At 41.3% G+C, this 12,308-nt stretch overlaps 1 protein-coding gene across 4 annotated transcripts in view; it reads right to left on the bottom strand.

Annotated features, from left to right (window-relative positions):
* LOC127633040 (chemokine-like protein TAFA-1) overlaps positions 1-3,634 on the bottom strand; it is a 588,934-nt gene extending 585,300 nt beyond the window's left edge. For all 4 annotated transcript variants that reach the window (XR_007969165.1, XR_007969164.1, XR_007969163.1 and 1 more), the window contains exons 1-2: positions 3,138-3,634; positions 974-1,111 (exon numbers count right to left, since the gene is read on the bottom strand). Coding sequence is in view for 1 of the 4 variants with exons in the window: in XM_052111904.1 (XP_051967864.1) it covers positions 974-1,097 (124 nt within the window). In the remaining 3 variants the exon portion in view is untranslated. The remainder of the gene's footprint in view (positions 1-973; positions 1,112-3,137) is intronic.
* Positions 3,635-12,308: the final 8,674 nt, after the last annotated feature.

Below are 12,308 nucleotides of genomic sequence, written 5' to 3'. Positions count from 1 at the left end.
ACTCATTCTTTATTTTTATATATATATATATATATATATATATATATATATATATATATATATATATATATATATATGTAATAAAGAATGAGTGTGTTTTTTATCCTCCACATTTTATGATAATAGAAAAGTCATCAAAACTATGGAATATCATAAATGGAACTATGGGAATTATGTTGTGACTAAACAAAATCCAAAATAAATCAAAACTGTGTTATACTTTAGCGTCTTCAACGTAATCACCCTTTGCCTAGAATTTGCAGACATGTACTCATGACATTTTCTCAACCAACTTCTAGAGGAATCACCCTGGAATACTTTTTAAACAGTACTGAAGTAGTTCCCATCTATGTTGGGCACTTATTGGCTGCTTTTCTTTATTATTTGGTCCAATTCATACATTTCAAAAACTTTTTGTTTAATAAAATTTTAGTTTTATACAGAAATAAATTATTATGGTGGCACAATTATATTTCCGTCAACAAAACTAATTTCAACCATTTAAGCATACGCCTTCAGATCAAAAGATTTTTAAGATCATGAGAAGCATTTCAGGCAAGTGTTTTACAACTTTTGACCGGGAGTGTGCAAGGCTGAGTTGTCACTCACAACATGGAGTTCAAAGAGAAGAGGATAACACACATACATAGATTTCTTACCTACCAAAAAGTGTACCACATGCAGCATATATCACAATGCAGATAATTTGCGAATCTAATAAAAATTAAACAAAAAAGGTCAGAAATAGTCATCTCAAGCTCATTTGTCTTTTTATATACAACCTTGTGGACTGATTCGTGAGTGGAGTGTCCTCAACAGACCCCACTAGAGCTTCCTTAGAGGTGCTTCATACAGCCACATCTACACAGCACTGACCACAGGACTTCGACATCTAAAGAGCTGAGCTAACATTCCAGATGAAGAACTGATCAGTCTTGGGACAAAGAACATAAAAATAAATCAAGGCACTGACCCAGTATCTGTATGGCGTTGCGGCCCGGGCGGGTCACATGATGCTGCTGGATGGTCTCATACAAAGTGGCGTGGCACAGCAGTAGGCAGCTAACACTTATCCACAGGGACATGAACCAGGACATGGCAGGAGCACTGGCTAGAGAAAAGATATCAAAGCATAATGCTTATTCTGTCTGACACACTCCTATGTATGATTTCTCCCCTTAGCATTTATCTCATATGCGCACTTAACAATAATTATTTCACATCATAACTTTCATTTAAAGACATTTAATTTAAAAAATGGCAATGCAGTTTTAAATCAACAGTGAGAGTATGACAAGATTAATTATTGCTTCAGAGATAATCAACCACTTCAGGTACCGACTGATCACTACACTTATTAAAAACAGACTAATTAATCATGAGGGAACAAGCCCTTATTTACTGTTTGCAATAGTTTATTGCAAGTTCTCTCATAACTACAGCATAACCTTGGGTTGATCAGTGTTGAGAAAATATATATCGATACAAAACAGAAACACAAGTCAAATGAGTTACCTCGTGGCTTTTTTTTGCACAATGTGTCTGATCTAAAAGGGTCGGATTGTGTCATTAACAATACACTAATATCATAAATGAAATGTCCAGTTCCAAATAAATCAACATAACTATTGTATATCAACACGGACTTGGAATGTTTATGAAGTCTTTACATTTTTCGTAGCGTAGCTATTTTAAATTGCAAGAGGTGAAATCTGTAAAAAAAATAACTTTTTTGAATTACTCCTCAGCAACATCTGAACAAAAATGGCAAGAATCCCAACATCTCCATCACTTTAAATGGCAAAGAGTGTTTAATTAATGGGTGGCACATTGGAGTTATTTTGCACTCTTCAAGCTGACAGGAGAATCACTCAATGTACCCTCAAATGACATTGAGATTTCCATTGAATATTCATCAAGCTCAAAATTAAGCATATAAATATTAACAGGACATTTTAATCCCTTTTCCTCCACTGAAGCCTCCTTAATCCACAGTTTTGTGGAAATGTGAACTGGTCCCAGAGGATTTCTGTTCTCACTGACTGCTAAAAGAAACTTAAACTGTCTTCATGAAGATAGTATAAAGAGATCTGACACATGCAATCAAGACTATTAATACAATAGAAGAAAATTAGTTCACAAAATTGTGATCGTTATTATTATTATTATTATTATATTATTACTAAAATGAAGATCTTTATTAATATTCCAAGACTACATTGTACTTTTTAGACAAGACAGTTAATCTGAAAACAAAAGAATCCACTTTAGACTTCAGGTAATGACCTTAAACTGATGCATTCTGTTGCATATATTTGATTTTCCAGGTAATATTTTAAGTCACAATTATGGGGATATGTGCAATACCGGTAGGTTGTTGAAAGCAGCTTCGGGAGTCAGTGCGCGCAGCTGTCATCTAATTAATGCATTTATCTGATAAATCATCTGGCTGGATGGTTTTATTGGCATTACTTTATGGTCCACGCGCTCATCATCGTCCCATTGCGCTCCACATGAGCACTCCCCAAATGCTCTAGCGGACACACCTGCACACGATTCCCGCAGGATATTTTGCACTCTCTGCACACTGGTGGTGCACATGTGCCTCGACATTTTGGGGCAAATACTGTAGATAAATAATAATGATTTTTATGATAATAACAAATCCAGTATGGTTTCAGACATTTCGGGGTGAGTAAATATGTGGTATAGTTTTGAAAAAGAAATACCTGGTCTGCATTTTAACTGTATTTCGCTGTGTCATATACGTTAGTAGTACAAAATACAGCCCATGTGTATTATTGAGGGTAACATGGATGTTTTACATTCACCTATGAAGCAACTATAGGACCACTGAGCTGAGAAATGATTGACATGAGAAGCCTTTAAGTTTATATGATCTGCACCTTATTGAAACTGTCATTTATAAGCAAAAAAATAACTATTAGTGGCAAAGAGTGAATTTTACTGTAAGTTTGCATGTTTTTCCTTTGAATTGGTCAGTCAAGTTTGTCATCTCCAAAACGTGCACACTTGCTGACAGACTTTCATGTCATTCTTGTAAAACTGACTTTCTGTAGATTATGATTCCCTCTTTTTGTATCAAACTGTAATAAAATGTTCACACCTAGTCTTACCTGTGATATGTTGTCAGGAGAATGTCAAAGGAATGTGCTGTCAGTGTTCCTGCAAAAGAAATCCTCAGCACATTGTCATTTATACATCCATGCTCTCGACAAAGAGCTTCCCAGCAAAGTTGCTGTTTGGATCTGTGGGTCAGAGGGGGATGAGGTGACTCTTGTCCGTTCTCCTGCCCTCGATCCCCTCTTGTTTTAAGTCCTCCAGCAATTCTGTAAACAGAGGCAAGCACCCAACACCAAATTCTCCCCTTACAGCTATGCTAGTAGGGATTTGAGGGACAAGAGGCTTGTCATGTCACCTTTAAATCTTCTCTGTGAAGGTGAAGCTTCTTTGGGGGATAACAAGCTAATTTCCCTCCACACTTTTAGCCCACAGAGGGTCCTGCACATGCGACGGCACTGCTCCTTCACACGCTCTCTCTCTCATGCGCTTGCTCTCTCCACCACTCTCTCCTCTCAGCTCTTTTCTCCCATTGAGAAGCCACTCAGTACGAGTCTCTCCTCTTCCCAGTGTACTGATTGGTGTGCAAGCGCATGTGTGAGTGCAGGCGTGTTTGTGTGTATAGCAATACTGCCTAGCGAGTGGGAGAGAAAAAGAGAGGCATCACATGTCTTAAAGCAAGACTGCCCACTATAGCTGAACAGAACAACATCTATAAAATGTACTGTTGATATAACCTTGTTGTGTGTGTGAGAGAGAGGTTTGTGTGTGCAACTGCAGATTGGAAAGAGCTAAAACAAGATTAGTTAATTTCACAATATGCTACCTCAATTCCACAATATCTTGGAGAGTGTGAATGGAGAGACTCAATATGCCGAAAGCAGTTGTGCTTTTAATAGATGGGTGTCCACAGCTGCATTTTTAATCATCTAATTTTCCTGAGATTTAGATTCTTTGCCTGTCTGTACAATCTAAATGGCTCTTTGTATTGCGCTCTGCTCTTGCTGGTTGTTGAGTGTTGCCAGAATAAAGTTGCAGCTGGCACGCCTGGCACACAGAAACAGTCCTCCTCTTTATATGCACTGATGGTGTTATGGGAATTCAGCGCTTATTACGATCCAAGATCATTTCTAGAGGTTATTTTTATTGGTTCTATTTTGTTCTTTTTTATTTATTTACGTGTTTATTTGTAACATTTTCCCATTTTTCTTTCTATATTACTGGCTCTAATAACATTTACACTGTATTAGTGACAGAGACCACTGTCTCTGTAGGGGGAAACCGGGATATGAAATGTAGGCAAACTAAATCACTTAGAATTTTACAGGCATATGCTGAGGCAGCAGTACCAAGGTCTTTTCCTTCTTTCTTGACACAACTGACTACATCGTGACATTTCAGTGACAGTAAAGCTGACAAATGCTGCACAGAGCAGCTGGAGTGAAGAACCTGCACACTGTCGTCACATGAATATCTAAGGGCTGAAAATGTGTGAGTGTGAGTACGAGGGTAGATTTGCAAATCAAGATCAGAGAGATAAAGCACTTGACTTCCCTCAACTAATGCTTAAATCTTAGATTTATTTCTGATGGCAGGAACGTGGTTCTACTTGAGTGCAGACAGTAAGTCTAGCCAAAGGGTGTTTTTCATCCTTCTGTTTTCTGAGATGCTTCTTGGGCATCCAAGGGGCAGGCACTAGCTCACAGCCAAGACTGAAGTCTCAGGCTGGGGTGGAATAAATCTTACGGAGGGGTACAGTTGAAAAATACACTGGTACAAAAATTATGAGAGGCAAATATTTATTACTTCCTCAGTTGGGTGTCGTAAAGAGATAAAATGACTGGATACCTGCTGAGGTAATTGACACCAATGAAAAATAAGCTGTTAACAAGATGTTTTCGTGACACCATGTCTACCCTGGAAGTGACTGCTGCAACGGATTAGGAATGTCTACACTGGATGCGCCAAAGCTGTACGGCATCTCACTAACACAGACCTTCATTCTGTTCAAATCACTGAGATTTCACAGAATTTTTCCCCATTCTGATGGTTGATGTCAACAATAACTGAAGCTCCTGACCCATACCTGCATGATTTTATGCACTGCAGCCACATGATTGACTGAATAGATAATCGCATGGATGATAATGAGTATTTCTGTAACTACTGATCTCATGGGATTTTCACACACAACAGTCTCTAGAATTTACTTTGGCATTCGGCATTCATAATGGAGGGGCTTAAGCACGGTATTGGGCTTGAGCTCTGAGTATTTCCGTTTTCATGTGGCATGTGACTCCATGTTCGAGAAGTAGATGGGTAAAGTGAAACTATGAACCAAGGTTAGTTATGTTGATATAATTTCCTACTTCGAGTTGTTATGACAACCAACAACCTCACAAGTTGAGAACTTATTTTTACACCAACTAAAATGGTTGTTCTCCATTTGGAATGATCATATTTTTAGTTTCTTGTAGAGATTGGAACCAGAAAACTTTCTAGCAGCAATTAGAACCATTATGGCGCTGCCCAATGGTTTGTCAGGAAAACTGTGGATACATCAACTGAAGGCACATTGTGAGGTGCCCCAAACTGGCCCTTTTAATACAGACAGCTTCCCTGATATGAATGGAAGAGATCTAGTTTTGATGTAGACAGGGTGTGAATAAGGAAACTTATGTGGGGAAAAAACAAGGTTTACAAGGTCCCTGTGAACTTAGAGCCTAGACCTTGAAATGTATTATGGCCACCCTGTTGACCACTGCTTTCATCAGAGTGCTATAGCGCCATAATTTAATGGTTGTGACTCAGCAAAATACTGCAGCTAAAGATGAAGGACATAATGGCATGGACATGTAGCAGAGAATGTGACAAAATGAGTATAATTTGTAACTAATGCACTACCACAAAAGCACAATGGAGTGGGTAGGAGGTGGAAATAAGGCACAGCTGTAAAAAATATTCTGAATTAGCTTAGATGAGTGCATTAGCATTTGACTAGCTATGTTTTTCAATCTCCTTTTGTGCTAGCTAACTTCATGAAAATGGATGGCTTATGGATATAGCTCATGTTTATTTTAGGGGCTTGAATGTCACATTTGTGTTCCTTCAATAATGTGCACCAGTATAACTTAAACAAGGTCTTTCTTGAAAAAAAAATTGTGTGCCTCTCAGGATGACTTCCAAATCATCCAATTAGCTCTTTCTCACAGCGATTATGTATGTTTAAAATGATACTGGCGTTCTCCATCTCATTGTTTTGTCATCTGGGAATTAGCTTTCCCTTTTATTACTATTTTGTACATCATGAGGCTTGTGTTTTGGACAACTTAACGATTTAACTTTTTCATAGCTATGGTTGCTTTCAATCTCTACTCTTCCTCTAGCCTCTTATCTCTGCGGCTCCAAATATTTTCAAGCATCAAGTGGAGCTGAGCATTCCAATCACTAGAAGACTGCTGTTTGCGCTGGCCTTTGCATTTGGTGCTGCCTCTGTTCACAACTTCTTTGTTGATGTGTTGATCCTTTTAGGGCACCCACTTGCTAGAGTTATGTAATGTCACAGAACAATGCATTTATTTAAATGTGGATGTTGCATTGCATTGCTCCAAAAAAAAAAAAAAAAAAAAAAAAGAGAGAAAATAGAAAAAAATTAAATAAAACCATTCTATTTTGGAGATTTAAACATTTCAATTGTATGACAAACTTCCATCAAACTGAATTGAATAACCTTTTTAAAAATGTGCATATTTTGAATTCAGGTTAGGAGTATGAAACTTCGTTCCACAACTGCATTAGCCTTTTCATTAATTTAACTTATTTTACACTCTTAAAATTAGAGGTGGGTAGAGTAGCCCAAAACTGTACTCAAGTAAAAGTAAAAATACTTAAAAAATTACTCAAGTAAAAGTACTAACATTAATAATTACTTGAGTAAGAGTAAGAAAGTATCCAATTAAAAAAGTAATCTAGTAGTGAGTAACTTATTACTTTCACAAATTACATAATGCAAGTTAACTCCCCTAAATTCCATTACATAATACACATTGAACATATATTACAGAATTATTATAATTATTATTGTTGTGATACATAATACATTGTGGGCGTAATGCGCTATATGTGCCTGTACCGGAAATGTATGCCATGTTGAACATGCTGAATCACTAGTAAAGATGTTCTTATCCACCAATGATGATGTCCAGTAATACTTCATGGTGGCAGAGGTAAACAACTATAGTATCTATTATAGTAACTATTAGTGTTCGTGACCAGAGAAGTGAAAACGTCTCGGTTACTGTCGTTGTGTTGATGTAGTGACACTAGGGGTCGCTCTTGGGAGCCCCAAAACACCTTCAAATCTTTGAGAAAAGGCCAATGGGAATTGGCAATTTGAATATGCATGCCACTCCCTTGGACATACAGCTATGAAAGGAGAAGGAATGCCCAGTCACATTCACATTTTGTGCTGAGGTGCTGAGACAAGGTCCCGGCCATTTCAGCGTCTAGTACAGCACTGTGGCAAGAGGGACACGACATCTCATTCCCTCCACCGGGGAATGGAGGTTATGACAGTAAACTAGACTTTCCCCTTCTGTCACTCACTCGACGTTGTGTCGATGTAGTGACACCAGGGGTCCCCATAGAAAAATGGCACAACAGCTGAACCGTGTTACATTAAATGCCGATGCAGGTGCAAGCAAGCTGGTGCATGCATAATAGCAGGTGCAATAGACTGCACGTAACCTACTCCAACACCCCAAGTCATGAAGTTCCCCACATCCCTAAGGGGGCGAAGCGACATAACTAGCATGGGAGCAGGCCGCACCATGCCCATCTCAGGACTCGAGTCTGAAGCCAGTGCTGAAGCAGTCTTATATGCATCAACCCGAGTGGCGTGACCGCCGCCGAGGATGCCATATGCCCCAGGAGCCTCTGAAAGTGTTTCAGTGGAAACGCTGTCCTCCACCTGAAAGAGTTCAGGCAGTTCAGCACTGACTGTGCGTGCTTGCTTGTGAGGGGCACAATCATAAACACAGAGTCTAACTCCATGCTGAGAAAAGAGATGCTCTGAATTGGGGAGAGCTTGCTCTTTTCTGAGTTGACCGGAAGCCCTAGATGGCTGAGGTGCGTGAGCACGAGGTCCCTGTGTGTGCACAGCAACTAAAGAGAGTGTGCTTGGATCAGCCAGTCATCGAGGTAGTTGAGTATACGGACACCCTTAATGGGGCAATAGCTGCTTCTGCGAACTTCGCGAAGACGTAAGGGGACAGAGACAGGCCGAAGGGGAGGACCTTGTACTGATATGCCTGACCGTCAAAAGCAAATCTTAGGAAGGGTCTGTATCTAGATAAAAATGTGTCATGAACATACGCATCCTTCAGGTCTACCGCCGTGAACCAATCTTGATGCCAGATGCATGCCAAAATATGTTTCTGCATCAGCATCTCTAACGGAAGCACCCCCTTACCTTTCTTTGGTAAGATGAAGTAAGGCCTGTAGAAACCTTTCCTCATCTCGACTGGAAGGAGAGTCTCTATCACTGCCTTGTGTAGAAGGGTCGTAGAAGGGTTCCGGGGTGAAGCAGATGCTGCTGAACCGGGGCGGGCGCCTGGCGAATTGAATTGCATAGCTGAGTCAGATGGTTCTGGCCAGCCACCATGATGGGTTTGGAAAGCGCTAGCAACACGTCCAAGGTCCGGGTGAGAGGCACTAAGGGGACGATTGCATCTGACGTACCTGGGGGTTGGGCCTCGTGGCGGGGGGAGCAGATAACGCCATGTCGAGGAGCGTTGCTTCGACCCGAGATGGCTGCTCTGAGGGGGTCCTCAAAGCACTTACCTTACTCAGTGTACCTGGTGTAGAACGGGTTAGCGACTGAGGAGGAGGGCCTCTTGGGCCGTCCTCAAGACTCATCACTACCGGCTGATCATAGGTATGGTGCGGCCGGGCACTCCAAGACGGGGGGGCCGTATTAGCGAGGCCCAGGTTTTGAGTGCTCAATGTCTGGCTGCCGTTACAACCGTGAACATGATTATGTGACCCAAGGAGTGAGGAAACCGCTCTTTTTTTGACAATGTGGGTACCACAGCCCATTCAGGGGAAACAAAAGATTTACCTTCCAGCCCTCCACCGGAGGATGTGGTACCAGCTCCGTAGCGCACATCTCTCTCACTGGGTCGTCCGTCTCAGGGGCCCTTAGGAGCCTTCCGGGTCCACGTGCCAGGCCGTGAGGCGGGGGGCATCAGCTGAGACGCATATTTAAAAAGACGTTCACGTCAATGTGCTGCTCTAATAGAGGAAAATATACTCTTTTCAGAAATATATACTCTTTTAGTAGCGCTATCGAAGTGCCGAGTTGTGTAATCTGCACTAATCGTGCAGAAGGAGAGAAAGCCGTTGGAATGTGCCATATATCCAACAGCATATGCTTCTTTCAGAGGTGAATGGAACAGCAGTAGTATTTAGCTCGCTGATACGCAACCACTTGGTTCCAAAGAAAAAATCGGAATGAGAGTGGGCATACCATCTCCTTTTATACCCATATATCCAAGGGAGTGGCAGGCCAATTCCACTAGCCAATTCCCATTGGCCTTTTCTCAAAGATTTCAAGGTGTTTTGGGGCTCCCAAGAGTGACCCCTAGTGTCACTACATCGACACAACATAAAGTGAGTGACAGAAGGGGAACTGACTATGCCGTGAGCCTAATCTGTGTTAATGGCTGTGTGAAATGCCTAAGCGGAAGAACACTCCATGACACGCTCTCTTGTACGCCTATGCGGGATCGTGAAGGAGCGCATTGTTTGCATGATAATTGCTAATCAGTCCAGAGAAGACAATCAAACATGGAAAAGAACTACTACTTTTAATTTGAGTACAAGATAAATGCGCTAAAATGGCAGCACATCTACCAATGGTAGAGGAATTGGAGATGAAGGATTAAAACAACTCAATGCAAGTGGGCTCATTGATGCAGATAAGCGAAAGCCTGACACTTTGTGGAATTTATTTGAAGGGCAACTAAAGTTACATGTGAAATTCAGAATACACAGGCTCCATCTCATGCAATATAGACAAAAACCAAATGAGAGTATTGAATACTTTGTGACAAGAGCCAGAACTTTAGCACTGAAATACCAATTCACTGATGATGAGCTTAAAGGGTAACTAAACCCTAAACCAACTTTTTTTAGTTAATGATCTGTAAGAATGGGGCTTTATTAGTACTGGTCATTGATTCAAGTAATTTTTTTGACATTTGTGTATAAAGTGTTTTAATTCTACAATATATGGTGTAAAAACGTCTGAGTGCTGCCCTCTTCAGGTTGAACGGTGGCTACTGTTGAATTTTCCTATTGGCTGTTTGCGGTACTTCGTGATGTAAGTGGTGACAGCTGACATAAGCAGGTTCCAGCTCACCACGCCACCATGGCAGTATAAAAACCATCTCGTTTCGTCAAAACCACTGTAGCGAGTCAGGAGTTGGAATTGCGAGTATTGAAAACGATCAGGATAGAGTATTTTAGCATCTATTTAGCATAGCATTTATATAGTTATTTAGATTATTTCATGTAGCCTAGGTAGTTAATTAGCATATTTGTTAGTGTAGTATTGTTAGAAGCATAGTTAGTTAGTAGCATAGTATTGCGTCAGTTAGGATAGCTTCAAGTTAGCGTAGATTATCTGTATTTAGTACAGTGGTCAGGATGGTACGTAGGTGTAATGTTGCTGGTTGCAACAGCACTGCTGGACTGTATTGCTTTCCATATAGACTTGGAAATTAGGCGCCAGGGGTTGCACGTCCTTGTTCTGGAAGACCGCGAGTTCCCGCCTAGAGCTGTAGGAGTGTGCAAACTGCATTTTACGTGGGATTGCTTCTCCAACGCAATGGAGGTGGAAATGGGCTTCTCCAAACAGCTTGCGCTGAAAAGCGACGCAGTGCCAAATGCTGCTCCTCCTGCATGGACTCCACCACCGCAGCGGCGTCTTGAGGTGAGTGATCAAATATATTTGAATCACAATTTATGGTTAGGCTAAAGTTAATCCTCTGGGGCCGACAAACGCACGTTCGCGATGCGGGAGTGTTAAACGTATTGCACCCTTATACATTGTATTACGGTATTGACTACCTGTATAGTTTTATTTGGAGGTATATTGTTTTGTACGTAATGACGTTACGCTTTACGTCACATTCTTCTAAGTTGAGAGAACAGCTAACTGATGTTATGTTCAAGTGAAGCTTGCTAAATAAAAATCCTGCTAAAACGATAAACATCACTGAACAGCGTTTCGTTTGTTTTTCCTGCAGGCGAGTGAAGGTGAATGCGCACTCGGATGCTCAGCAGGGAGTTAAAACCGCAGTTTGAGCCAGCGGCTCGAATTGATATGGCTCCGGCCCTGTGTCCACAGACAATTCACCCTCCTCCACTTCAGGTGAAGGTGGGGGAGAAAGGTCCTCGACTTCAAAAGACCGCTCCGTGGCAAAGCTACTTGCGTCACTCTCCATTTAAGAGTCTGACAGCAGCTGTCAATTAATCTGTCACTACGGGTCTCAGGTGCACGCCCCCCCGCTCATCCCCGCCCTCGGTTCATCCCCTCTATCCCCGCTGGGGTCTGCCCACTTTTCGAGCATTTTTCAAATATTGCTAGTGGGTGGAGTCAGACTCTGAGCAGGGGTTTAGTTACCCTTTAATGAACGAATAGTCAAGCTTATCGATGCTTTAAAAAATGTCCTATACAGCAAGCCTAAAGGTCACCCCATTGCCAATGTACTAGCAGAGGGACGAAAGTACAAAGCCTTAGCAGCTGGTAACGAACAGGTAGAACAGCTTGGCATTTTACACACTGAAAATAGCCATGCTATAACAAGAGGACGAACATGTCAGAACTTGCATAAAATGATACATGCTCTGTGTGTGGTAACTGGGCAAAGTGCACTGGGCAAAGTGCGGAATTGCAGAAAAATGGCTCACAATGGATATGGGACACTGATTATCAGAAATGCTTTGATGACCTGACGACAACAGTGACAGTTGATGCTTGCTTTAAGTACTACAATCCAGCAGCCACTCTCACAATGGAGGTAGATGCATCACAGAGAGGCATTGGTGTAGCACTGGTGGAGGACAACAGCCCCATTGCTTTCGGTTCAAAAACTCTAACTGAATTTTAGTCAAGATATAGCGACATTGAAAGCGTAATGCTCGCTAATGTGTATGGTATGCAG

Source organism: Xyrauchen texanus, chromosome 39, assembly GCF_025860055.1.
Source record: "Xyrauchen texanus isolate HMW12.3.18 chromosome 39, RBS_HiC_50CHRs, whole genome shotgun sequence".
NCBI classification, from domain to species: domain Eukaryota; kingdom Metazoa; phylum Chordata; class Actinopteri; order Cypriniformes; family Catostomidae; genus Xyrauchen; species Xyrauchen texanus.
This window is presented reverse-complemented; position numbering and strand designations above follow the sequence as displayed.